The 27,407-nt window shown below is 41.0% G+C and overlaps 1 protein-coding gene across 24 annotated transcripts in view; it reads left to right on the top strand.

Moving 5' to 3' along the window:
• Positions 1-27,407, top strand: part of CELF2 (CUGBP Elav-like family member 2) — a 433,449-nt gene that overhangs the window by 334,346 nt on the left and 71,696 nt on the right. For all 24 annotated transcript variants that reach the window (XM_075857459.1, XM_075857452.1, XM_075857444.1 and 21 more), the window contains exon 5: positions 1,855-1,989. In XM_075857459.1, the coding sequence (XP_075713574.1) occupies positions 1,855-1,989 (135 nt within the window). The remainder of the gene's footprint in view (positions 1-1,854; positions 1,990-27,407) is intronic.

Here is a 27,407-nt window from a genome sequence, read left to right as displayed (position 1 = left end):
CTCTTCTCTAGTGATAACAATACTCAGCAAATATTTCAATGCAATGCAGAGCCTGAGTGGGAAATGCGTCAGTTAAGGATCGATAGAAGTACAATGTAAGTATTAATATAATAACTACGTAACAATATGGTCGTATCCATCTTGCAATGCTAGCACTGCTTGAGAAAGCGCCAATCCCAGCCTAGTGCAAACCTTGTCTTCAATAGGTTTTCAACTGATTTGCTGTTTGCTAAATAATGATGTTGAGCAGTAGGACTAATGATATTGATGAAAGCTGAGACTTCCATCCACTGTTTCCTGACACATCTTTGTGTCACATATTGACAAAGAAAATCTCTAGAAACTTGTTGTAGAATAAAGATTATTCATGGATGTTGTTTAACTGTACTATAATTAAAACAAATTATCTGCCAATCATGTTTTTATCATGTTTATGGTTTGTCTTAATTCTGTTGATATTTTCTACAATGTATTAACATTAATGTGTTTAAAACTACATCCGTTACATATTATCTTGATAGATATAAAGATAAAATACTCATGTGTATCAGTAAAGATATCATAATGCAGCCAGAATTATTAAAGTGTTTCCCAACCAAGGTTTCATAGTACCCTTGTGTTCCTTGGACTCTGGTCAAGTCATCCCTACAATAGACCAATTTCCAAGAGTTGTCACTTTCACAGTAAGAATGATAGACTCATTTCAGCATGATCGAAGATTCTTGATATAAATGAAATTATGTGGATCTGTCACCGTTCTTTGAGTTGCAACAAATTTTATATTACAATGTATTCTCATGGAATTAAATGAGTTCTCTTATTTCTGTTCCATTGAGCTGTTTTTCAGGATATTTTACTTAAAAGTGAATGAGTCTAAGGGGTGTGTCTATGTGTGAATGAGTCTAAAGGGTGAGTCTATCTGTGAATGAGTCTAAAGGCTAGAGCTTCATTGATAGTTTTGACAAATTTCATTGACTATTGCACAAAAGTGAAAGAAAGGCCAATCAACTTTGAGCTAGTACAGGAAGTTATATTCTAAAAAGGTGGAACCCCATATAAATATTCATAAGAAGCCATTTTGTTTAAGAAAATCACAGTGGGAATCATACAAGGATAATAACCTTCTCATAATAATATCATTCTTATATGGTTTGTGTAAAATCATAGAAAAAATAAGATTTTGGTGACATTCATTAATAAATAGCCCTAAATGTTTTTTAATTATTTATTGTACACACAAAGGAGACCTTTGTGAAGCCAGTGCTCTCCTCAATCTATTCATTGTCTTATAATTTAAGCTGTAATTTAGCTGTAATGGAGCATTATTTAGCAGCAAAAACCATAACAATTCTAGAAAGGTACTCTATAATGGACTTTGAAATGGTATTTGTACATCTGTAGCATGACCCCCATCCCCATACATAGTCAACCACTGTGTTTAAAATGAAAACCCATGTGAAAATCATATAGTTGGAAAGTTTACCATTTATTTATTGGCATTCGATTGCTGCTGCCGTTCAGCTATTTTTAAGATTTACTAAAATGCAGTGTGTCCCATAGACATGAAACGTAACTTTTCGCCCAATGTGTTTAAGTGACTGGAATGAATGTATCTGGATGAACAGCAGTTTCTTACCATGCTGTGCGCTGTAGTAGCATCACAGCAAAAAAAATAAAAAGGAAGAAAGAAAATAAATGTGAAATAAAGAGTAAGCATTTGCCTTCCTGGGACCTGTGTAAAGCACAAAGAAAGACTCACATGATCGCAGCTGGTTTTGATGTGGTAATGAAGCATTGATCACAGGAATAAAAAGATGAAATGCCCTTTGCTCATTCATTATTTTTATCTCCTAGCTGTGGAAGACAGAAAATTGTTCATAGGCATGGTTTCGAAGAAGTGTAACGAGAACGATATCAGGGTGATGTTTTCTCCATTTGGTCAAATAGAAGAATGCAGAATCCTACGGGGACCTGACGGACTGAGTCGAGGTGAGTGTGCCGTCTGTAAAGACCCTTTCCTTAACAGCTAATTGAAGCAATATGTCACAGACAGCAGATGTGTTGGGCCAGAGGTCACTCACGAGTGCTTCCCATGTGATGTAGTTACCCACATGAACTTTCTACAAAGATGGAAAGAAGTAATGACTTTTATTTGTAAAGTCAAAGAGGGTCCTCTATGGAAAGCATGACTTAGTGAGTTATCTTTTACAATGCAACATGGATAAAGCAATTTATCTTCATTCACTTGTGCGTAAAACAATTGCAGCTCTTTAAAGGAGTTGTTTCAATTGTAAAATTTACAGCTGCCACTGTTACCAGTAGGGCTTATTTCAGAAGACAACTTAGTTCATTCTTCTTCAAACCATTCTGGCATTTGTAGCCTTTGATTCCAACATTTTGAATAAACCATCTCTGTCTGGAACCAGCTGGTAGCCATAAGCATGTACTAAAAATATATTCTAAGCATCAGTGCCAGTGCTGTTCTCGGGCTATTTTACTGCACATTTGCTGTGTTTGCATTATAATTGTTTTTCTAAATTATCGTGTTAGGCTAAACTGCTCACGGACCAGCCGCGATCCATGACAGCCGGCTACACACTAGACAGTAGGAGGAAGAGTTTCCTGTACTGCCCCCTGGGTACTGTTTTAAGTTCAGGAGCCAGTGCCTTAGATCCTACTGTGCTGGCTCCAGTACAGAAAACGGTAGCCTAGGTGGCAGTGCAGAACGCACCGTCTCCTACTATGTAGTTAGGTGCAACCCGCAGCATGGATCGCGGCCGATCCATACCACAGTTTAACATTAATATACCCTAACACAATTACTTAGAAAAACAATAATTTTACAGACCCCTACACTATAATCGTTTTGATTTTAGAACTGGTTTTACGCTTTAATAATTACAATGGCCATCATGCATAACTATTTTAACAAAAAAGGTCAGTGGTACTCATAGCCACCAATCAGATCACTTCTCTAATTTCTTACCCTAGCATGAAAAAGAAATTCACAACTATGGTCATGCTATTCCATGTGAGCACAACCTCTTTCAATACACACTACATATCTTTGTTTGGTCAGATATTAATATGTATTAATATTATTAGACCTAACAACAATGTGATTGTTATAATGAAATAATTGTTATTGGTAATTGATTATCATGTTTTGTGTATGTAAAGGTAATGTGGCATAAGTTCTCTGTTATTTCTCTATTTCAGCATGCTTAAAGGGGTTTTCATGTTTTATGTAAATTAAATGTACAATAAAAAACTTTTGCAGGTTTTAATATACTTTATGTATCTGCTTGTTTTTAGTAAATAAAAACATTCTTGTTTACATACAAAGGCTAAATCACCAATGAAGACCTAAGACTTCTCACATCTGAGAGGTGGATACAACTGTATTTAGTGTCGGCAATCCTCTGAGCTAAAAACATTAACAGAACAAATATCTCTCCTGACCTGATATTTTTCTACAATGTGTCACTATAGGTAAAATGTATAAGCCTATAACCCAGGCTGTTTAGGTCAGAAAGGAATGCCTAGATAATTTTTCAGCCTCTAGATGTAAACATCGATCTTGAAAATGGTGAGGACTTGAAACCTAAAGTATATTAGAAAGCTGTATAAATGATTATGTTTCATTTACATATACCGAGAAAACCACTTTAGGCCCCTTTCAAATGGCAGTATTTTGGTCAGTATTTTGCTTCCATATTTAGAAGCCAGAACCAGGAGTGGGTCCAAAACCCAAAAGAGGTACAAATCTTTTCATTATACTTTAATATTTATTTTTCACTCTTGGTTTTGGCTTATAAATACTGCTGCAAAATACTGAACAAAATACTGGTATGTGAAAGTGGCCTATAATAAGAGAGAGCCTGTTTCGATTTCTAAGATCAACCGCCACACTATCTAATTCCAGCACCCTGGATGACTACATCTGACATATATGAACTCATATCTGGGTATGAGTTTGTATACTCACCTATTGAATGGAATTTCATGAGCTCCCAATTCTTTTGGCCCTCCTAATAAATGTGTTTATGCTATAGTCCATTGTAAAAACCATCTTTAAGGAAGCCAGAATATCCACACTTGCCATACGTAGAAACAAACAGTTACCCGCCAAGACCCAAACAAGTATTGGGGATTAGGTCTGGAATATATATATATGATTCGATTGTGTCTGGTCTCTCAAAATTGTAATATTGTGTCGTCTAAGAAATAACAAATGAGGTAAACAAGATGTCAATCTTTTAAATGCATTGGTTTGGTGTTTATTAATTTAAAGGGGTCATACATTTTATTTGAAAGACAACATATAAGTCAGAATCACATTGGTGTGTTTTTTATTGGTTTATTATCATTCATTTTGGTTCTTTTTTTTTTTACTCGATGTTCATGGTTTATGCATTCACTAACAATACTTGAACTCTCCTTAAAGTGATTGCAGTTTCTTTTCAAATTGTGTTATTTCTGAACATTTCTACAAATAAGTTTGATTGGCTGCAACGTAAAGCATAAAAGATGAAGCTTGATGGAAGTGGCCGTATTATGTGGTTAGAACTGATTATTGGCCAGTTTAAAGTGAACTGCAATGAATGTGCCGAGATATTTCTCGGTATACAGTCTGTACACATACACGTTATGTGCAGTGACATAACAAAGGTGCAGCACAAGGAAGAGGATCCCCGGAATGCATGTAACAGCAAAATTGAATGTGATCCTTAGCATCTGTTCTAGGGCTTGTTTAGCACAATCCTTCACAGAGTAGATCATGTTGACGGTACATGGAGAAACCTTTAATTGGACCAACCTAATAGTTCAGGGATGAAGAACAGAGCTTTTAAATCCCTATAGACTTCTCCTTTCATTTGTGGATTACACAGATAAAATGAAAACAATATGGACACATTTTTCATTTTCCCCCGAGAGGATCAGTTCCAGACACACTGAGCAATTTGCTGGAATACAAGATGACTAACATCCAAGGAGTAAAAAGAAAATAAGAAAAATACATTCACTCTACTGACATCTACATTGTGCAAACCATAATGGGCTTTGTTAACTAAATTGCATTTCACTGTAGGAAATATTCCTGAAATCTTTTTTGAATGCTTAATGTTATCATAGACAAGTAGGTAATGTATCAGATACATTGAAATATTAGCTTGCAGGCCATACAAAGGTGGTCATACAGAGCTTTCTATAAGCAGACATAATAACATGAGGTGCTACCCCTAGTTTTAGTTGGACATAATGCTTGTACTATAGACATCAGTGAACATTTTCTATTGATGTGTATGTAAATAATCCCCTCCTTCTAATGTCAGAATGCGCTGACTATACAGGTATGTAAAGAAAAATCGAATGAATTGACACATTCTGATCCTAAAAATACAAAGATTATACAGAACTACACACTGTGGGACCTGGCAATGCGGCAGGCAACTTGTTGCTTCCCTGCTATACCACTCCCCTCCCTGATTTCCCCTCCTCTTCCACTCTGGCAAAACTTAGGCTTCCCCCATCACTTACGAGTGATTGCCAATTTGTATAATGCTCCCCGTTTCTCTTTTAGGGTGTACTCCCATGGCATGCAATGCTGCAACAAAGAACGGCACCATGAAACATAAATATATGTGGATTTTGGTACGGTTTTATTGCAACTACAGTTTGTTTTGCTCCGGTTCTAGAAGTTTTGCAGCACCATTTCACCCCCCCCCCCCCCCGTGAATACAACCTTAAAAAAGTGTTCTGCGAACTTTTGTTAAAGTTGGACATGAAGTTCCTTTATTTGCCCAAAAGTTTCTGCAATGGCGTGCACCATACACTACATTTCCACAGCTGCTACAAAAGCTTGGGTTTTCTAGTAATAATATTTAAAAAAGAATATATATATATATATATATATATATATATATAGATAGATAGATAGATAGATAGATAGATATAGATAGATAGATAGATAGATAGATAAACAGTGGATATTAAAAGTCTACACACCCCTGTTAAAATGCCAGGTTTTTTTGCAAAATCAATCCAAGATTAATAATTTCAGAAATTTTTCCACATTTAGTTTTTTGCAGGCTGAAAATTCTGCTTTTCATCTCCCTGCACGCCGTTTGCCGCGCTTTTCGCTGTATTTTTTGCCCTCGGATATTGAGCGCCGCTGGCAAAAACGTCGCAAAAGACGCTTTCTCTACCTCCCATTGATGTCAATGGGAGGTCAGAGACGTAAACGCCCAGTGATAGGGCATGTCGTGTCGCTTCTTTTTCCCTCGAGCCGTTTTTACAGTTTTTGCCCGTTTTGTGGCACGTTTTCCGACGTGGTTTCCGCATCAAAAAACGTGTACAAAAAACTGTGTCGAAAATTTACAATTGTATTGAAAAACAAACTGAAATCTTTTAGGGTGGAAAAATAAAAATAAAGAACAAAAATAATGTGGTTGCATAAATATGCACACGTAATTACGGGCCCATAGACTTCTATTGGCCATGGGTACCTTTCCGTTTGCATACGGGAAGGTGCCCAGGCCGTTGAAAAATATAGAACATGTCCTATTTCAGGCCGTAATTATGGCAAGGGCAGGCCCATATAAGTCAAATAATGGGTGGCTATGTGTGTGCACCCGTAATTACGGGAGCGTTGCTAGGCGACGTCAGGGGATTTCAATTTTTGAATAAAGTGAAGCAGAGAAAATGGTGTCCGAGCGATCATGTGGCCCTTTTAAGGGGTTTGGACATGATTGTGACATAATTTCCAGCCCCCATTTTTTTACGGGTCCGTAAATACGGGCGGAATATGGATGACAACGGACCCGTATTTACGGGAGGGAAAAAATACGGTCGTGTGCATGGGGCCTTAACTAATACTTTGTTGAATTAGGTCCCATGCACACAACCGTATTTTCATCTATCCGTAAATACTGTCCGTAAATACGGATCCGTAGTCATCTGTAACTCATCCGTATATACGGAAGGGTGTTCGTAAACACGGTCCGTATTGCATCTGTATTTGATCCATATATACAGATCTGTAAAAAAAAAGGGGTGGCTGCAAATGATATAACCAACATGTTGCATAGCAACGCTTCAATAAATACGGATGGTTTACGGATGCACATAGGCTTCTATGGGAGAGTCCGTGCCGTAATGAGACAGGTTCTATATTGTTTTCAGCACAGATACCCATACGTAAAAATACTGAAAGGTGTCCGTGGCCAATAGAAATGAATGGGTCCGTAATTACGGTCCTTAATTACGGATGAAATATATGGTCATGTGCATGGGGCCATACCCTTTGACTTTATGGCAGCATTCAGTCTTTTTGGGTAGAAGTCTATCAGCATGGCACATCTTGACTTGGCAATTGTTGCCCACTCTTCCTTGCAAAAGCGCTCCAAATCTGTCAGATTGTGAGGGCATCTCTTGTGTACAGCCCTCTTCAGGTCACCCCACAGATTTGCAATGGGATTCAGGTCTGGGCTCTGGCTGGGTCATTCCAAAACTTGGATCTTCTTCTTCTGAAGCCATTCTTTTGTTGATTTGGAGATATGCTTTGGGTCATTGTCGTGCTGAAAGGTGAAGTTCCTCTTCATCTTCAGATTTTTCGCAGAGGCCTGCAGGTTTTGTGCCAATATTGCCTGATATTTGGAACTGTTCATAAGTCCCTCCACCTTGACTAAAGCCCCAGTTCCAGCTGCAGAAGAACAGCCCCAAAGCATTATGCTGCCTCCACCATGCTTCACTGTGGGTATGGTGTTCCTTTGGAGATGTGCAGTGTTGGCTTTCCTTTTGGAACTATGGCCAAAAGTTCAGACCACAACATGTTTTCCCACATGTTTTTGGCAGACTTTATGTAGGTCTTTGCAAAACATAGCCGGGCTTGGATGTTTTTCTTTGTTAGAAAAGCCTTCCGACTTGCCACCCTACCCCACATCCCAGATATATGAAGAATATGTGAGATTGTTGTCACAGGCACTACACAACCAGTACCTGCCAGAAAGTCCTGCAGCTCCTTTAATGTTTCTGTAGGCCGCTTGGTATCCTCCCAGACCAATTTTCATCTTATCTTTTCATCAAGTTTTGAGGGAAGTCCACTTGTTGGTAATGTCACTGTGGTGCCAAATGTAATCCACTTCTTGATGACAGTCTTCACTGTGTTCCATGGTATATCTAATGCCTTGGAAATTCTTTGGTACCCTTCTCCTGACTGATGCCTTTCAACAATCATATCCTTTTGATGTGTTGTAAGCTCTTTACGGACCATGGCTTTTGCTGTCACATGCTACAAAGAAAATGTCAGGAAAATCCTAATAGAACAGCTGAAATTTATATGGGGTTACTTACTTTAAATAATGGCAGCTGTGTACTGACTACTATTTAACATGAGTTTAAATTTGATTGGCTAATTCTGAACACCACATCCCCAATTATAAGAGGGTGTTCACATTTATGCAATCACATTATTGTAGTTTTGTTATTTTTACTTTTCCCCTCTAAATGATTTCAGTTTATTTTTCAATGAAATTGTACAGATTATGGCACACATTAAAGGTGGAAAAAGTCCTGAAATTATTAATCTTGTACTGATTTTTTGACATGACAAAAAAACCTGGCATTTTAACAGGGGTGTGTAGACTTTTTATATACACTGTGTGTGTGTGTGTGTGTGTGTGTGTGTGTGTGTGTGTGTGTGTGTGTGTGTGTGTGTGTGTGTGTGTGTGTATATACATAAATTATTTCCTTTACAGAATAGAAATCCTCGTATATTATTGTCAATTCTGCAGAAGTAAATCATCCATATTGATATAATGTTTTGCAGTCAGTGGTACTCATCATGTATCCGCTCAACCTAGTCTCCTTTAAATATATACAGCACTAGAGCTATGGCCACAGAATATTGCTGGAGGTCGGTGTATACATGTAAATGCCTTCATTTCAATAAAGGTTATTTATGTTTAAATTTGAATTTAAAAAAATCCCAGAAAACCCCGTTAACATATACCTCAGCTGCTGTCAAACTACTTTTCCGATAGAAAGGGAGCTGCATGTCAATCCATGTACAGTAACTACTGTGTATATATTATAGAGCAGAATACATCCCTTCTATAGAACATAAAGCCTATGCACACTTCCCACACCTTTCATCTGCAATCTATTTATCTCCAGCGATTGTGACTACAACTCCTAGTATGCAGGTGTTCACTTGTTCACGTCACTAAAATATTAAAAATGTGCATAAGTTATTAGTAGATAGAATATGTAACTTTAGACAGCTCAAAGCCCTGAGCTCTTCAGCTACATTCATCGATTTATGGAATGGGAAGGTTGTCTAACATCCATTAGTTGCCAGGGAGAGCTGGCAAAGAGAAGAAAGAGGAGAAGACATGAATGATTACATACAGACACAGATGTAGAGACTTTGTAGGTGAACGAGTGCTAATATGGCTTATTTGAAGCAACTTTACTAGGCAGCAGAAAAGTATGGAGCATAGTTACTACATATGAGGATTTAGTAGTGCTGCCAAATTTTTGTTTTGGTTGGAAGCGTCATTATTGATATGGGAGTTATTCATTCTTGGTATATACAATGTGTTAAATGGAATTATAAAGGTAATAGAGTCTTATGTTGAATGTGAAGTGTAATAATCTTACAAAAGAGTAGGGGTACATTATCCACTATACATTAGCTATTGTATAAGCCAGTCTTTAAAGAGGATCCGTCATCAGTTTATTATCAGTTTATTAATTCCCTATCTCCTAACTAATCTAATAGGCGCTTAGCTGCTGATAACTAGTGTGATTTGTTTTAAAAAAAACAAAACGTTATTATTTGCAAAGTTCTGAGCATTTTGATGCATATTCTAATGTGGCTCTAATAGCCAAATAAGAGGTTACATGTTATTTTCACTCTGGGCGGTGTAATGTTGTCTATATGATGCTGTCCAATCAGCGCCATACAATTCTCATCTTCACATCCCAGCGTGTTGTCACTTCCGGTCGCAGGTCCTTCACCACAGCGACTCAGCGGTACTCCAAGAAGACGGTCCCTACATCGCCTCCAGCCGTGACGGACAACTCTCATCTACAGCAGCAGCAATGCTGTGGAGATAGGGAAACTGGTGACAGAGCTTCTTTAACTATCCACTATAAATGCAGTATGTTTAGGGCTACGCTCCTGCTATTTCTGATCCACAAACGATCCGTAATTACGAGTGGCTACGTGTGTGCACCCATAATTACGGGAGCGTTGCTAGGTGACGTCAGGGGATAGTCACTGTCCAGGGTGCTGAAAGAGTTAACTGATCGGCAGTAACTCTTTCAGCATCCGGGACAGTGACTACCGCTGGAGTTAATAGTATTAAAAGTTATCTTACCCAGAACACCCTGCTTCTTCCTCCAGGCCGGCCTCCCGGGATGATGTTTCATCCCATGTGACCACTGCAGCCAATCACAGGCCAATCACAGGCTGCAGCGGTCACATGGACTGCCACGTCATCCAGGGAGGTTGGACTGGATGTCAAAAGAGGGAGGCGTCACCAAGACAATGGCCGGGGTACGTATGAACTTTTTTACATTTAATCGCTGTGGAAACTCTGCCCGAAAGGGCTGCCCCTTCTCTCTATCCAGCACTGATAGAGAGAAGGGGCTGCCGATTAGTGCAGAGAAAACGGGTCCGTAAATACGGGTGGAATACTAGTGACCACGGACCAGTATTTACGGGCACGGGTTCGTAAATACTGGTGGAATATGGGTCGAATATGTGTGGCAAAGAACCCGTATTTACGCCAGTATTTACGGGAGGAAAAAAATAAGTTTGTGTGCATGGGGCCTAACAGTCCAAAAACTAATGTATTTCAAACTGAGTACAAGAAAAAGAAAGAAAGCTTGTCTAAAGCTGTAAAAGATACAGTGTGACCTTTATAACATGTTGGGCAGGACCACAAGTTCTGATGTGGGCTAGAATTGAATAAGAAACTAACAATTACCTGCATTGTAATGTAGACTCAATCATTTCTGACATTTTCATAAATTGGTAGAAATCAGAACTACATAATTACCTTCCATTTCTCTATACATGTAGCGAGACTGTGAAATTTAGAGATGGTACTTTATAGCGAGCTGTCTGAAATTCTAAATGCTAAAAAGGAAAAGCCTCTATACTATTTAAAATGACAAGAATTATTGCCTTTATAATTACAGAGTAGACAATGTAACAAAGTTTTATTTCACAACATGGCATATTCCGAGCGGCTAATTCCTACATATACACTAGATGAACTTTGAAATTATATAATCATGCACACAGCTCTTTTCACATTAAAGTCGGAATATATTCATTTTTCCCGTTGCTTTGTGAAAGAATGTTCAAGCATAGATTTGAGTCTTTGTATTTTCATTCCTCCTTATATGGATGATACCCGTGTTTTATAATGTTTTGTGTAAGTATTTTGCCAGTTCTTTATGTAAATAGGTATAAAAGGAGCCTAAATTTTCAACTTATCAATGTTACTAAATGTTGAAACATGGTGTTATTTCCCCACTTTTTACATATAAGACTTCTTAAAATGCTAAAAGGCTGGAGTAGAACTAGGGATGTAGCGAAGGCTAGTGGCTGGTTAAAAGGCATCTCCTTGACCACAACATCAGGGATTTAGAACTTGATTCCATCTCTTCGGTCTTTAGCTCATACACCAAACAAACCCTGTGTTCAGTCAAATCCTGCCTCTACTTCTATTATCTTTAGGTTACCAAGAAGAGGGGGCAGTGGATTAATACAAGACTACAGGGTATATTTGTAGTCTGTAAGCATGGAGCGAAATAGATGTTTCTAATCAAGACTATTTATAAAGGTGTACATATCCTTTAGATATTTTTTTTACTAAACATTTTCATAGTAGATATGGAACCATACAAATAACAAAGCAAATGTGTATGACATGCAATATATTCTGCACATAGTTTACTATGAAACCTGTGTATTCACTACAGTTTCGTCACTAAAACAAGCAAAACAAAATATTTAGCATATATAGTGCATTATTTATGAATCTTTTTGGCATTTATGTGGAGTTATATATGCGATAATGACCTTTATTTCTAATTAAATCTCTCTGTGGACATATCGAGTACTGAGTGACTGTAAAGTACAGCCTGAAACCGCTTATGACACCTTATCAAAGCTCAGTGCTTGCTATCAATATCTAATACTTATCACAGGCATAAAACATGACCTCACGCGCTACAAAGTTAACACCTATAAATATGTAATCTGCTCATTTACCCAGTCTTTAATGTGAGTCATGATATTTTTTTTCATCCCAGCAGCTTGTGTTAGAAGGTTTGTTACAATTTTGAATATGCAGTCGTCTCTGCTCTAACCTATGTATTCTGTAAATGTGAGTATTAAAACTTCAGATTACCATGTACTCTCCGGGCTTATAGATCATCCAGTCTCTTAAAGCCCTTTTACACTGGGCGATTATCGGGCAGACAAGCGTTCATAGAGTGCTCATTCCGGATAATTGCCCTGTGTAAACAGAGCAGCGATTAGCAGGTGAACGAGCAAACGCTCGATCATCTGCTGGTCGTATCGTTTTAAATATTATCGCTGTTGGCAGCACATCTCCCAGTGTAATCAGGGAGACGTGCTGCCGAGATGATAATGTATGGGGACGAGCGATCAGAGTAACGAGCGCTCGTCACCGTACATAGCTCCATGTGACAGGAGCAAACGAGCGCCGATCTTATAGTGGTATGCAGCGCAAATTATTTAGGCCTAAAGGCCCTATAACATCGGCCGGTGCAGCGATCAACGAGACAGCTCGTTGATCGGCGCTCGTCTGCTCCTGTCCCAAGGAGCTATGGATGGGGATTAGCGGTCGTTACTCCGATCGCTCATTCCCATACATTATCATCATGTCGGCAGCGCATCTCCCTGTTTACAGGGAGATGTGTTGGCGACAACAATAATATTTAACTTTTTTAAAACGATACGATCAGCAGATGATCAAGCGTTTGCTCGTTCATCTGCTTATCGCTGCCCTGTTTACACAGGTGAATTATAGGGAACGAACGTTCTATGAATGCTCGTCTGCCCGATAATCGCCCAGTGTAAAAGCCCCTTAATCCACACAACTGTATTGTACACCACAGAACTGTTGCCCGAAAAAACCTTTATTGTGCATCCGTGTGTCATCAGGATTCACAGATCCACAACAATTTTAATAATTTAGTGAATCCGCAAATCCAGACTGTAAAAATAATTGCCCTGATTTTTTGCGGTCCAGATTCGCGGCGCCAGTATGCATCCGTGAAAACCAAGGTTGTGTGCATGGGCCCGTAAAAATGAATGGGTCTGCAATTTATTTGCAAAAAAGTGGATAAATTGTAGACACAAATGCACGGTCATGTGCATAAGGCCTTACTAAAAATACTGACACTATTTACAGTACATATAGAACTGGCAAAATCTTATGCAATGCATTATAAAACACAGGTATCTTCCATACACAAAAGTCATTTTGACTTAAATCTATTCTTGCACATTCTTTCACAAACCATTCTGAAACATGAACATATTCCAAATTTAATGGGAGGAGAGTTGTGTGCATGATTATATAATTTAAAAGTTCATCTAGTGTATATCTAGGAATTAACCCCTCAGAATATGCTATGTTGTGAAATAAAACTTTGAACGTGCCCTTACAGAGTAGGCAATGTAACAGACGTGGCATAATTTTTCCACTGCAAATGTTGCTGCAGGCAATTACGCAACTAATCTGCAGCCAAATTTGCATACTTGACAGGTAATTCAGACGTTGCGGATATCACAGCGGACTTTCCGCAGATTTCCGTTTTTGCATTGCAAAGGCTGAAATCCGCAATAAAATTCCGATGCTTCTCTGCAAAAAAACTGTGCATGCTGCGGAGGGAATATTCTGCACTGCAGCCTAAATTCTGCAGTTATTTTCCGCAACGTCTGAACTCAGTTACCTAAAAATGTATAGAAACCAATGTAAAAAACGGCTGCTGCAGAATTACACTTCGGACTGTCCGCAGCGGAATTCAACAGCAATTCCGCCACGTCTGAATGTGCCCTAATTATACAGGCAATAATATATCGTAGGACTTTACAACCCTTTTCAGTTTATTAGCTGCACCATATTAGTCAACACGATGGGCGTTGTGTTGGTGAATATGATGCACACTGCATAGGGAATGTGAATAGTAGTGCAGCGTTTAGTGGAGCACCAACATTAGTAAATATGCCCCATTATGGTTGCTGGAGTTCCAGGCAGAGAGTCCCACTCTACTTCCCATGTGCAGCTTTCAACCATTGCCAGGATAAGTAGAGTCACTTATTCCTCATGTGATTGGATAAAGCTGCACATGACAAAAAGAGGCAGACTCCGCTTTGCCTTGGAAATATCTTGCCCATAAAGTATAATACAACCAAGATGTTAATAAATATGTATACAGTTATTTATGAAGGTATTCAGACCTATATTGTAAAGGATCTGCCAGGCACTGCTTCGGGGTTAATTCCCAGAATTAATCAGTCAACACCTGAGTGTACATCCCTGAGACAGACACCAGCTTCCTCCACTCAGGCTGGCAGGCTTAGGAGTGGGAGAGCCTATCGCAACCTGGCCAGACTCAGCTAGCTCCCGCCCTCGGTCTATTTAAGCCTGCTCTTCCTGTCCATCTGTGCTTGTGAATTCTTTCCTTGAGGTTTCCTGGCCCAGCTACAGCTCCTGCTACTTTTTGATCCTGCTCCATACAGACCCCGGCTTACCGACTACTCTTCTGCTTTTCGCTTTGTACCTCGCACTCTCCCGGCTTGACTCGGCTCGTTCACTACTCTGTTGCTCACGGTGTTTCCGCGAGCAACTGCCCATTTCCCTTGCTTGTATTCCCTTGTTTGTTTGTCGTGTTTGTCATGCACTTACTGAGCGCAGGGACCGCCGCCCAGTTGTACCCCGTCGCCTAGGGCGGGTCGTTGCAAGTAGGCAGGGACAGAGTGGCGGGTAGATTAGGGCTCACTTGTCCGTTTCCCTACCCCCCCCACCATTACAAATTCACAAGCCCTATACCTAGTCTACCCTGGTCCCTGACACCATTATGGAACCCCGTGAAACCCTGGCTCAGCAAATGCAGGGTCTCTCCCTACAGGTCCAGGCCCTGGCTCAGAGGGTCAACCAGCCTGATGCTACCTTGGTAGTTCCCCTCACCGCACCCCTTGAACCCCACCTCAAGTTGCCCGACCGGTTCTCAGGTGACCGGAGGGCTTTTCTCTCCTTTCGGGAGAGTTGTAGGCTTTACTTTCGCTTAAAGCCTCACTCCTCAGGTTCTGAGAGCCAGCGGGTGGGTATAATTATGTCCCGGCTCCAGGAAGGGCCCCAAGAGTGGGCCTTCTCCTTGGCTCCTGGCGCCCCTGAACTTTCCTCCGTTGATTGTTTCTTTTCTGCCCTCGGACTTATTTATGACGAGACTGACAGAACTGCCTTTGCCGAGAGTCAGCTGGTGACCTTACGTCAGGGTAAGAGACCTGTTGAGGAGTATTGCTCTGACTTTAGGAAGTGGTGCGTAGCTTCTCGGTGGAATGACCCTGCCTTAAGGTGCCAGTTTAGGTTGGGTCTGTCGAATGCCCTGAAAGACCTGCTAGTTAGTTATCCCTCTTCTGACTCCTTAGACCAGGTTATGGCTTTAGTGGTACGACTTGACCGACGTCTCAGGGAACGACAACGTGAACGTTTATGTGTTTTTTCCTCCGACTCCCCCATGATGCCTCCCGAAGTCCCGTTGCTTCGTTTCTCCCCTAAAGACTCAGAAATACCTATGCAACTCGGGGCCTCCGTGTCCCCTCAACAACGTAGAGAATTCCGCAGGAAGAATGGTCTCTGCTTCTACTGTGGGGATGTCAAGCATCAAGTAAACAACTGTCCCAAGCGTAAGAATGCTGTCAGAGAGCTCCCGCGTCTAAGTGATCATCGGGGAGGTCACTTGGGCGCACAGGTATTTCCCGTAAATATGAAACGTACTAAGATATTGCTTCCCTTTCAGGTCTCTTTTGGTGGTAGGTCTGCTACTGGCAGTGCCTTCGTGGATTCAGGGTCCTCTACTAATATCATGTCTGTGGAATTTGCTATGTCTCTCGCTATGCCTCTGATTGATTTGCCTAAACCTGTTCCGGTAGTGGGTATCGACTCCACTCCTCTTGCTAATGGTTATTTTACACAGCATACCCCTGTTTTTGAACTCCTTGTTGGCTCCATGCATTTGGAGCAATGCTCTGTACTATTGATGCAGGGATTATCGTACGATTTGGTTCTAGGTCTTCCCTGGTTGCAGTTGCATAATCCTACGTTTGACTGGAATACTGGGGAGCTAACCAAATGGGGTAATGAATGTTGTACGTCATGTTTTTCTGTTAATTCTATTTCTCCCCCTAAGGAGGTGAATACGCTACCCGAGTTTGTTCAGGACTTCGCTGATGTTTTCTCTAAAGAGGCCTCCGAAGTGTTACCGCCTCATAGAGAATACGATTGCGCTATCGAATTGGTACCAGGAGCTAAGCTTCCTAAGGGTAGGATATTTAACCTTTCTTGTCCCGAACGTGAAGCCATGAGGGAGTATATCCAGGAATCCCTGGCCAAGGGTTACATTCGTCCCTCTTCTTCTCCGGTAGGTGCTGGCTTCTTCTTCGTAGGGAAGAAGGATGGGGGTCTTAGGCCATGCATTGACTACCGTGGCCTGAATAAGGTCACGGTAAGGAACCAGTATCCCCTTCCTTTGATTCCTGATCTCTTTAATCAGGTTCAGGGGGCCCAATGGTTCTCTAAATTGGATCTACGGGGGGCGTATAACCTTATTCGCATCAAAGAGGGGGATGAGTGGAAGACTGCGTTTAACACGCCCGAAGGCCATTTCGAATACCTCGTCATGCCCTTTGGGTTGTGCAATGCCCCTGCGGTCTTCCAGAACTTCATAAATGAGATTTTGAGAAATTACCTGGGGATATTTCTTGTAGTGTACCTTGATGACATATTGGTGTTTTCCAGGGACTGGTCCTCCCACATAGAGCATGTCAGGAAAGTGCTCCAGGTCCTTCGAGAAAACAAACTGTTTGCCAAAATCGAAAAATGTGTATTTGGGGTACAGGAGATACCATTTTTAGGTCAAATCCTCACTCCTCATGAATTCCGCATGGACCCTGCCAAGGTTCAGGCTGTGGCTGAATGGGTCCAACCTGCCTCCCTGAAAGCGCTACAGTGTTTTTTGGGGTTCGCTAACTATTACAGGAGATTTATTGCTAACTTCTCGGTCGTCGCTAAGCCTCTTACGGACCTCACTCGCAAGGGTGCTGATGTCCTCCATTGGCCCCCTGAGGCCGTCCAGGCTTTTGAGACCCTCAAGAAGTGCTTTATCTCGGCCCCCGTGCTGGTTCAGCCCAACCAAAGGGAGCCATTTATTGTGGAGGTTGACGCGTCCGAGGTGGGAGTGGGGGCCGTCTTGTCCCAGGGTACCAGCTCCCTCACCCATCTCCGCCCCTGTGCTTACTTTTCTAGGAAGTTTTCGCCCACGGAGTGTAACTATGATATTGGCAACCGCGAACTTTTAGCCATTAAATGGGCATTTGAAGAGTGGCGCCACTTCCTGGAGGGGGCTAGGCACCAGGTAACGGTCCTTACCGACCACAAGAATCTGGTTTTCCTAGAATCTGCCCGGAGGCTAAACCCGAGACAAGCTCGATGGGCGTTGTTTTTTACCAGATTCAATTTTTTGGTTACCTATAGGGCCGGGTCTAAAAATATTAAGGCGGATGCACTGTCGCGTAGCTTCATGGCCAGCCCTCCTTCGGAGGAAGATCCTGTTTGTATTTTGCCTCCAGGTATAGTCATTTCCTCTATCGAGTCCGATTTAGTCTCTGAAATTGCTGCTGATCAAGGTTCAGCTCCTGGGAACCTTCCTGAGAACAAGCTGTTTGTTCCCCTGCAATTCCGGCTAAGGGTACTTAGGGAAAATCACGACTCCGCACTATCTGGCCATCCAGGCATCCTGGGTACCAAACACCTCATTACCAGAAATTATTGGTGGCCTGGTTTGCCTAAAGACGTTAAGGCCTACGTCGCCGCCTGTGAGGTTTGTGCCAGGTCCAAGACTCCCAGGTCCCGACCAGCGGGCTTACTGCGTTCGTTGCCCATTCCCCAGAGACCTTGGACACATATCTCCATGGATTTTATCACCGATTTGCCTCCATCCCAAGGCAAGTCGGTGGTGTGGGTGGTGGTAGACCGCTTCAGTAAAATGTGCCACTTTGTGCCCCTCAAGAAGCTACCCAACGCCAAGACGTTGGCTACCTTGTTTATCAAACACATCCTGCGTCTCCATGGGGTCCCCGTCAATATTGTTTCTGACAGGGGGGTACAATTTGTTTCATTGTTTTGGAGAGCCTTCTGTAACAAGTTGGGGATTGATCTGTCCTTCTCCTCTGCTTTCCATCCTGAAACCAATGGCCAAACGGAGAGGACTAATCAGTCTCTAGAACAATACTTAAGATGTTTTGTCTCTGACTGTCAATTTGATTGGGTTTCTTTCATTCCCCTCGCCGAATTTTCCCTTAATAACCGGGTCAGTAACTCGTCAGGGGTCTCTCCCTTTTTCTGTAATTTTGGGTTTAATCCACGGTTCTCCTCCGTTTCACCTGGTTGTTCCAACAATCCCGAGGTGGAGGTCGTTCATCGGGATCTGTGCACAGTCTGGGCCCAGGTTCAGAAGAACCTAGAGGCGTCCCAGAGCATACAGAAGGCTCAGGCCGATAGAAGACGTTCTGCTAACCCCCTGTTTGTGGTCGGGGATCTGGTGTGGTTGTCATCCAGGAACTTGCGTCTCAAGGTTCCGTCCAAAAAGTTTGCTCCCCGGTTTATTGGGCCGTATAAGGTCATTGAGGTCCTCAGTCCTGTCTCTTTCCGGCTGGAGTTACCCCCGTCTTTTCGTATACACAACGTGTTTCATGCCTCCCTCCTGAAACGCTGCTCCCCGTCCTTGGCCCCCTCGAGGAAACCTCCTGTTCCCGTCCTCACCCCTGAGGGGGTGGAATTTGAGGTGGCCAGGATCGTGGACAGCAAGATGGTCCAAGGCTCCCTCCAGTACCTGGTCCATTGGAGAGGATACGGGCCCGAGGAGAGGACTTGGGTACCCGCCCGGGATGTTCACGCTGGGGTATTGGTCAGGAGGTTCCACCTGCGTTTCCCCAGTAAGCCAGGTCCACTTAGAAAGGGTCCGGTGGCCCCTCATAAAAGGGGGGGTACTGTAAAGGATCTGCCAGGCACTGCTTCGGGGTTAATTCCCAGAATTAATCAGTCAACACCTGAGTGTACATCCCTGAGACAGACACCAGCTTCCTCCACTCAGGCTGGCAGGCTTAGGAGTGGGAGAGCCTATCGCAACCTGGCCAGACTCAGCTAGCTCCCGCCCTCGGTCTATTTAAGCCTGCTCTTCCTGTCCATCTGTGCTTGTGAATTCTTTCCTTGAGGTTTCCTGGCCCAGCTACAGCTCCTGCTACTTTTTGATCCTGCTCCATACAGACCCCGGCTTACCGACTACTCTTCTGCTTTTCGCTTTGTACCTCGCACTCTCCCGGCTTGACTCGGCTCGTTCACTACTCTGTTGCTCACGGTGTTTCCGCGAGCAACTGCCCATTTCCCTTGCTTGTATTCCCTTGTTTGTTTGTCGTGTTTGTCATGCACTTACTGAGCGCAGGGACCGCCGCCCAGTTGTACCCCGTCGCCTAGGGCGGGTCGTTGCAAGTAGGCAGGGACAGAGTGGCGGGTAGATTAGGGCTCACTTGTCCGTTTCCCTACCCCCCCCACCATTACATATATATATGCAAAATAAAGTTGTGATCGTGGACAGTCATCTCAATTAAAAACTCTTCTGCTCACCGGTAACAATAGATTACAATCAACTTCACAATAAATATCAGTAGGTTCTTTAGGTTTAGTGCCACTTTCAAGACATACCGGTATATGGTAGAGCATCTCTTGCCTTGTCTGCCCTATTAACAAGACCTGAATGATCAAGGAGCAGTCAATGATCTAAAACAGGAGGACATATCATGCCTGGATGTCACCCTATGTTTATAGGATTCTATCATATCACTCATGATGATATCAAATATGGTTTTGCCACTGTTTCTTTTGTATTACAGTGAGATTGCCATCTAAAGGACATTTAAGCAGAAGATAACTTAAAGTAATCAATGTCCTTCACCGCATTTAAGGCATATAAAACAGATTTCTGTCCAACAACAGACCTACTTGAAAATCAATTACAAGATTTTCAAATAGAATTTGGGAGGCGCTATGTATTTCATTTGACGCTAAAAGGAAAACTGATTGATCTGTAAATTAAAAAGACGTCGACTTTTGAAAGGCTTTGCTTGTTCTCTCGGTGGCATAAAAAACATCTTTATTGTTCAGCTAACACTTTGACTTTTTTCAAGATCAGCTAATTGTAACATCTCTGTGTAACTTCTCTCCAGCTTGCTGCTGAAAATTGTGGTAAATGCATAAACTGTGCCTTATTGATTTTTGTTGACATTTTACATGCCTCTTATGCATTCTTAACCTCTGTTTAGTAATTGCTAGTACGGAACACACTCATGGATAATAAGATCAAATTAGGTAACTAAAAGGATTCCTTGGCAACAAAGTGCCATGTTACGTAAGAATGCGGCATGTGCATATACCACTATAAGATAATGATCTTCACATTCAAATCAGCAGCTACGAAATGGAACCATATCATGTGTTTAATGGAAGCACCTACTTCATCTGTTAAACTGACAGAAATTCATACTTTATTTCGCTTGGAACACGTATTGACTTAATTAAACTATTGCTTCAATCACAGAATGTTTTAAGGTTTTTTTTTTTTTCCTGGCTGGGAGTTAAATTCTCAATCTGCCATCAAAAACAACATTTAAAAATCCCACAAAATACGCTAAAAATTGTAGGTAGAAGATGGAATCTGTGCAGATGCCATGTTAAAAGTATGTCCAGTCTCCTGGAATAATAAAGAAACTAATCAATGTTGCGGGTGTAGTTACCAAATTATATAATTAACTGTATTTAATGGAACCATCATTCTAAAAGTTTCCTTTTCATCCCTTCTGTGGTGATTACTAGTGGCATACATAGAAGACGTAGGGCTCCATAGAAAAACACCATCACAATAAACACTGCGGATTTTCAGCAACGGATTTCATTGCCGAAATTCGGCAGCGTAATACAGTAGCAGCAAAGTGGTTGAGATTTCAATAAATCTCATCCATGCGCTGCGTAAAAAAACTGCCGAAAAAATGTTCATAAATTGCCCAGCGGTGCAGTTTTTTTAAAATCCGCAACACGTCAATTTATGTTGCGGACTTGCTGGTTTTATGTTGTGGGTTTCCCCCATTGAATTCAATTCAGAGGTAAAATCCGCAAGAAATAGCAGATGTTGCGATTTTTGCTTGTGCAAAATCTGCGATTCCAAAAATTGCAACTGAGAAAAAAAAAAGTCTATTTTTACACAGATCTCTATGTCCCTGCGTCAAGCCCGGCCTCCGGAGATGATGTTTCATCCCATGCGTTTACTGCAGCCAATCACATGCTGCAGTGGTCAAATGGGATGAATTGTCATCCCAGGAGACCGGGCTGCAGGAGGTAAGAGGGACGCATCACCATGACTGCGGTATGGGCTTTTATTTATTGTTTACCTGCTCTTTTCCAAATGCAGACATTCCAGCCGAACAAATGCATCACAATTTGGTGCGGTTTTTCTCTGCGGGGACCAGGGCGGATACGCTGTGTACATTTACGCTGTGCATCTGCCCAGTGTGAACATACCCTCACACTCCTAACAATCTAGGACAAATGGACCATCTAGAACAGTGCTTCTGGTGTCATATGAAAGATTAAATTACACCAGGATCACAGTTCTAGCTGTGATACACCCGGAGATCTCACCAGTTGAAAACAGAGTCGGGAATGGAAGCTGTTTACTATATGATCACACTGTGTTGCTGGGCAGGGAAGGGGAAGAAGCTGTGTGATGATTGGACAGCTTCATTCACCGTCCAGAGTGAAAAGAAAGAGTTACCTCCCATTTGGCAAGTATAGCACATTAGCATATTTAGAAAAATGCTCATAACTTTGCAAATTAATAAACGTTTTTGAAAAAAATAACACACTGTAGTTATCAGCATCATAGCACCTATTAGATTAGTTAGGTGATAGGGAATTAATAAACTAGTGACAGATCCTCTTTAAGCAGACCCTTTATGCAAACAAAATGTACTCTGCAAAAAACTTCAAGATGTGAGGAGTACATACAGTACATAGCACACATGTCTACATTCATTGTTGCATGTGTTAAAGAAATTGCAAAAATGCAAGAATGCATTAACCAATTTTTGCATCCACATTAAATTGGGGATTATATATATATATGTATAGAATTTTCCATCCCCTATATGAATAATTTAATCAATAATTGTAAATCCCTATAGCTAATCAAATGCGTTAAAGAGTATCTGTACTTTCAAAAAACTTTTGTCATAGAGACATTTTAGAAGTTTTGATCTGTGGGGTCCGGGTGAGAAGACCCCCACTGTTGCTGAAACAGAAGTGCAGAATTTTTCAGCTGAACGCCCTGTGATCAGCACTCATCATTAGGCTGAAGGCGGGCACATAGACGTTCTAGACATATCAAACGTTTTTGAAAGTGCAGATACTCTTTAATTAATACCACTTATAGTGACAGTAAGTGATTGAAAATTTAATTTCTGATTGGCGCAAAGTTTGTTCTATCCATCAGTAATATATTATGCACTCTTCTATATTGATAATCCATATTGTTATGAGTTTAGCGTGTAAAGGGTAATTATGGAGAAGAGGTCAGAGGATTTTAGACTAAAGATCAAGTACAGGCAGTATAGGAACATTATAAAATGTATGAACTTTTTGACGTTTGTGTGGATAAAAGGCCTAATTAGTCACAGAGAGGTGATTATTAAAAATCAAAACCCTAAATGTGTAAATGTGACAATTAGAGAGCAAATATGATCTGATTAATATGGAAGCATGATAACATGAACAAAAGTTCATGTTCTCCCCTCCCAGTGGTCATCTAAAGCCTTACAGGAATAGGAGGAGGAGCACAGATTTTCCTCCTCCTCCTGCATGCTATTCGCGCATCCCTGCGTCCCCTCCTCTGATCCTTCACACCAGCCTGCTCTAGCTCGGGCTGGATCATGTCCTGAACTAGGTCCATTGAAGTGCTTCCCTGCCAGGAAGTATGAGATATATCCTTGGCAGGGAAAGGGTTAAAATTGGGACATGACCACCCTGGAATGAGCCCCCTCACTTCAGGGACCCCATCGTAACCACACAGACTGCCTCTACAATATATGATACAGTTTGTCATACCTAGTTCAGGGCCTAAAGGGTGGTGCTTTAACTTCTACCTTTGTTTTTTTTAATCTTTTCCCTTTAACCCTTAATGACCGGGCCTGAAAAGACCTTAATGACCAGCTAAATTTTTCTGTTTTTGTCTCTCTGCGTTTCAGCAGCCATAACTTTTTTATTTTTTCACTGACGTGGCTGTATGAGGCCTTGTTTTATGCGAGAGAAATAGTATTTTTTTTTCTTACGGCGTGAATATAAGAAAAAGCGATTCTCGGAATAGTTTTTTTGGTTTATTTTTTATCCCGTTCACGTTTCACGCTAAATAACCCATTAGATTAATTCTTCAGGTTATTACAGTCGTGTAGATATCTAATATGCGTAGGTTTTTTGTTTTTATTTAGTGTAGGGGCAATAAAGTGTATTTAATGCAAAATAAAGACTCTTTTTTGGACTTTTTTTATTTATTTATTTGTTTTGTTACCTTTTTTTTTTTAATCCCATCAAAGGATAACTTTATTTGTAACTTTATTTTTTACTTGTAATGTATTAGCATACTCCTGTACACTAATACATTACACTGTGTCACTATGACACAGGCTGCTGATCGGCCAGCACATGGTGTGCCCGAACAGCAGGCACACGGAACAGACAGCCCTGGGGTCCTTTGTAGGTCCCCAGGGCTGACTGCAGAGGGATTCCCCAGTGTTTGATCGCATCACTGGAATCCCGGTGACGCAATCAAAGAGGGGAATTCCCTTTGATCATGCCGTGGTCACGGACTGCGGTAATCAAAGGGTTAAACAGCTGGGGTCCGAATGTTTGCCGACCCCAGCTGTGTTCAGGAGGCTGCTCTAAGATCAGGAACTGTTAGTTACAGCTCCTGCTTAGAGGACGAGCGCTCTCACGAGCGCTCATCAGCCTGATCTACAGCGACGCCAAAAGACGTCTCTGTAGACTAAGCACCCGCACCGCCTGACGTCAAAAGACAGTGGGCGGTCGGGAAGGAGGCCCTGCACTAAGTATAACACAGTCCCCGGAGTGTTCCTTTAATTATATAGACTGTATATTTCATAGCTGCATTTACAACACTTCCATTTCTAGACTTTATTAATGGAAGTTTGCTTTAAGGACTGGAATGTTAATAGTTAAAGAGATAAAAAGAGACAGAATCTCTTATAAGCATTATTAGAAGTGTTGTCACAAGTGAATGCCAATATATACACCTACCCATGGCATTTTCAAATTAATATGTTATTATTCAATCTCTCTAGATAATTCCAGCTCTCAAAAATTCTATAAATATATGTACATGATATATTTTCTTTACATAGAGATATGTCACAGTAGCTTGGTAGATTAATAAAGAACTGGAAATATCTGTTCTAGTTATTATAGGAAATAATATGAGCAGCAATTCTAATATAGAGTATATCTTATAAAAAAGGAATTATAAAATGCATTATTACAAAAGTGGCGCTGTTCCTAGGGAAAAAAACATACTTTTTTTTTTTCTCCATCTCATCCAACAACTTTAAAGCCTATATTATCAATATAATATTCTGCAGTGAGATTGGTGGTAGTAGACAGCCATCTGGCTTAAACCTGTTACCCCAATTTTTTTGTTACATTTAACCACTTATAAGTGGTTACATTGCTCATGTTCATGGCTCATATAGTAACTTAAAGGGCTTCTCCCATCAGGGACATTTATGGCATATCCACGGGATACGCCATAAATGTCAGATAGATGCGGGTCCCACCACACAACGGAATGGAGAGAGCTGAAAGTACGTGCAACCCTCTCTTCACCTGTCTCTGCCTGAATTCTGAGACTCCATTCAGAACTGGGAACCGCATCTATCTGACATGTATGGCATATACTGTGGATATGCCATAAACGTCCCTGATGGCAAAACCCCTTTAATGCACTCTTAGTTAAGACCCTCTTAATGCAGTTTATACACCCACAGCTTTATATTTCGTTCCATTCATCTACTCCAGTGATACAAATATTGGTCTTATCAGCTTCACTCAAGATTTGCAGTCTTTCGCAGTCATATTGTTAGTGCAGCTTAATTTCTTTTTTTTATATCACTATCTTCTTTCCATTGCTGACAAAATATATGACTTGACAATATCATCAGCTGCGCACAAGGGATGTGGGGAAGCGAACTTAACCATGCATTTTTCACATTACTTTATTTTTTTTAGCCAGCTTAATTGATTTGGCCCTTCCTATGAATCCTTTAGTCGCTGGAACTAAATAAATAAAGAATTGTTTCATTGTCTTTACTGGCCACTGGGGCAGCTGATAAACGTTCAGTGCCAAGAACAGGATTTTGTGCATTAGCTTCAAAACGACAATATGCTGGAACCATTCAGTGTTTAGATTTGCTTCATTTGGAAATCTTTTAAGTAGTAATAATAATGTTTTGAGGAAATTGAGTGGAACACTAAATTATTCTCTGAAACCCGAGTTCAAACTGTGCAAGGTTAAAGAAGCTGAAAATCAATGCACTTTTAAAGTCATTAGAGAGCAAGAGTCAAACATGTCTGGGTTGCTCTGGCAAGGCTTTTAGTGAGCCATAGTATTATTACTAAATCAGCCCGAATCTGCATTCATTTCACAGTCTTTTTCTTCAAGATACCCAAGGGGGCTTGATGAATAAAATGGAAATTTCCAAAGGCAGTGTTTTTATTAGTTAAGGGGGCAATGAGCCTTGAAAGTGCTGCATTTGACCCACACAGTAGCCAGTACTGGCATGACTAGCATTAAGGGATTATGTATTCTAGGCATCAAAACACTTTATTTGAAGGTGTATGTACAAACAAGAACTGGATTCAGCGAAGGCTAATTTAAAATGTATAAACAAATATTTAAACAAGTACAGTTCATTAACTGCGTTATTTGTTTCTCATCTTTTATTATCTTTATATCTCACTGCATGTATCATTGGATAGGTTGTTGAACAGCACAAGACATTTGCATTACTTAACATGACCACCCAGCTGCTTTTTAACATAAAATAACGTTAATATAGCCGCCATGCTGGGTAGCTGCCTTGGCTTCACGTTCTGCATATGGACGTTTTATAAATATCGCATAATGCTAAGTTAATGAAGATGAACATAGAAAATTCTGGTTCTTAGGATTATACCGCATTTTTTTTTCTAAACTTACGTTTATGTTCTACGGACTAAATATTCCAAATTTCACAACTTTATTAGGCTGTGGCTAAAGGCTACAATTAGATTATACATAAGAAGGTTTCATTCTTTGATCACATTTGAACCCCATTTTACAGATATTTAGGTATCTAAAAATAATATACATAACATGTTGTGCAGCTTTCAGATATTTTGCTTTCATTATGCTATGCTGGTCTTGATTTACAGCATATCTTAGTGCACGCTATTATCCACAGCTACTTCATTGTTATACTTGCTGTATCTTATCCTGACCTCAAATCTACAAGTAGCTTCCCCCCCCCACCTGTTACTGTGTCTAATCAGAACCAGTGGCGTAACTACCGCTATAGCAGCCGTAGCGGCATCTCACGGCATCCCACCTATCTTAATGAGAACTGCGGACAATCTCAGGTCTAAGGAGCCTGCCGAATTCACACTCGAAGTCTGCCCTCAGTGGTAAGAGCAAACGATGCTGATAGACTGAAAACAACAGACCACCAATCAGCCAACAGCCGTTGTATATCTATGGGCAGATTGCGTTTCATAGAATGAAATACAACAGATTGCCTTGCATTATTAGTGTTAGGGGTTTATAGCACAATGCCAAGATTCCAAACAAAAGCAAGTATAATTGAATGCAGCGCTGGATATGCCACACTCTAACTCAAGATGATGATACAGTATTTGAATGCAAACTGTAATATGGTTTTTAAATGTGAACCTACATTTTAAATGACCTTTGGTTAACCTTCACTT

Source organism: Rhinoderma darwinii, chromosome 3 (assembly GCF_050947455.1).
Source record: "Rhinoderma darwinii isolate aRhiDar2 chromosome 3, aRhiDar2.hap1, whole genome shotgun sequence".
NCBI classification, from domain to species: Eukaryota; Metazoa; Chordata; class Amphibia; order Anura; family Rhinodermatidae; genus Rhinoderma; species Rhinoderma darwinii.
Note: the sequence above shows the minus strand (reverse complement) of the source record. Positions and strands in the feature narration are given on the sequence as shown.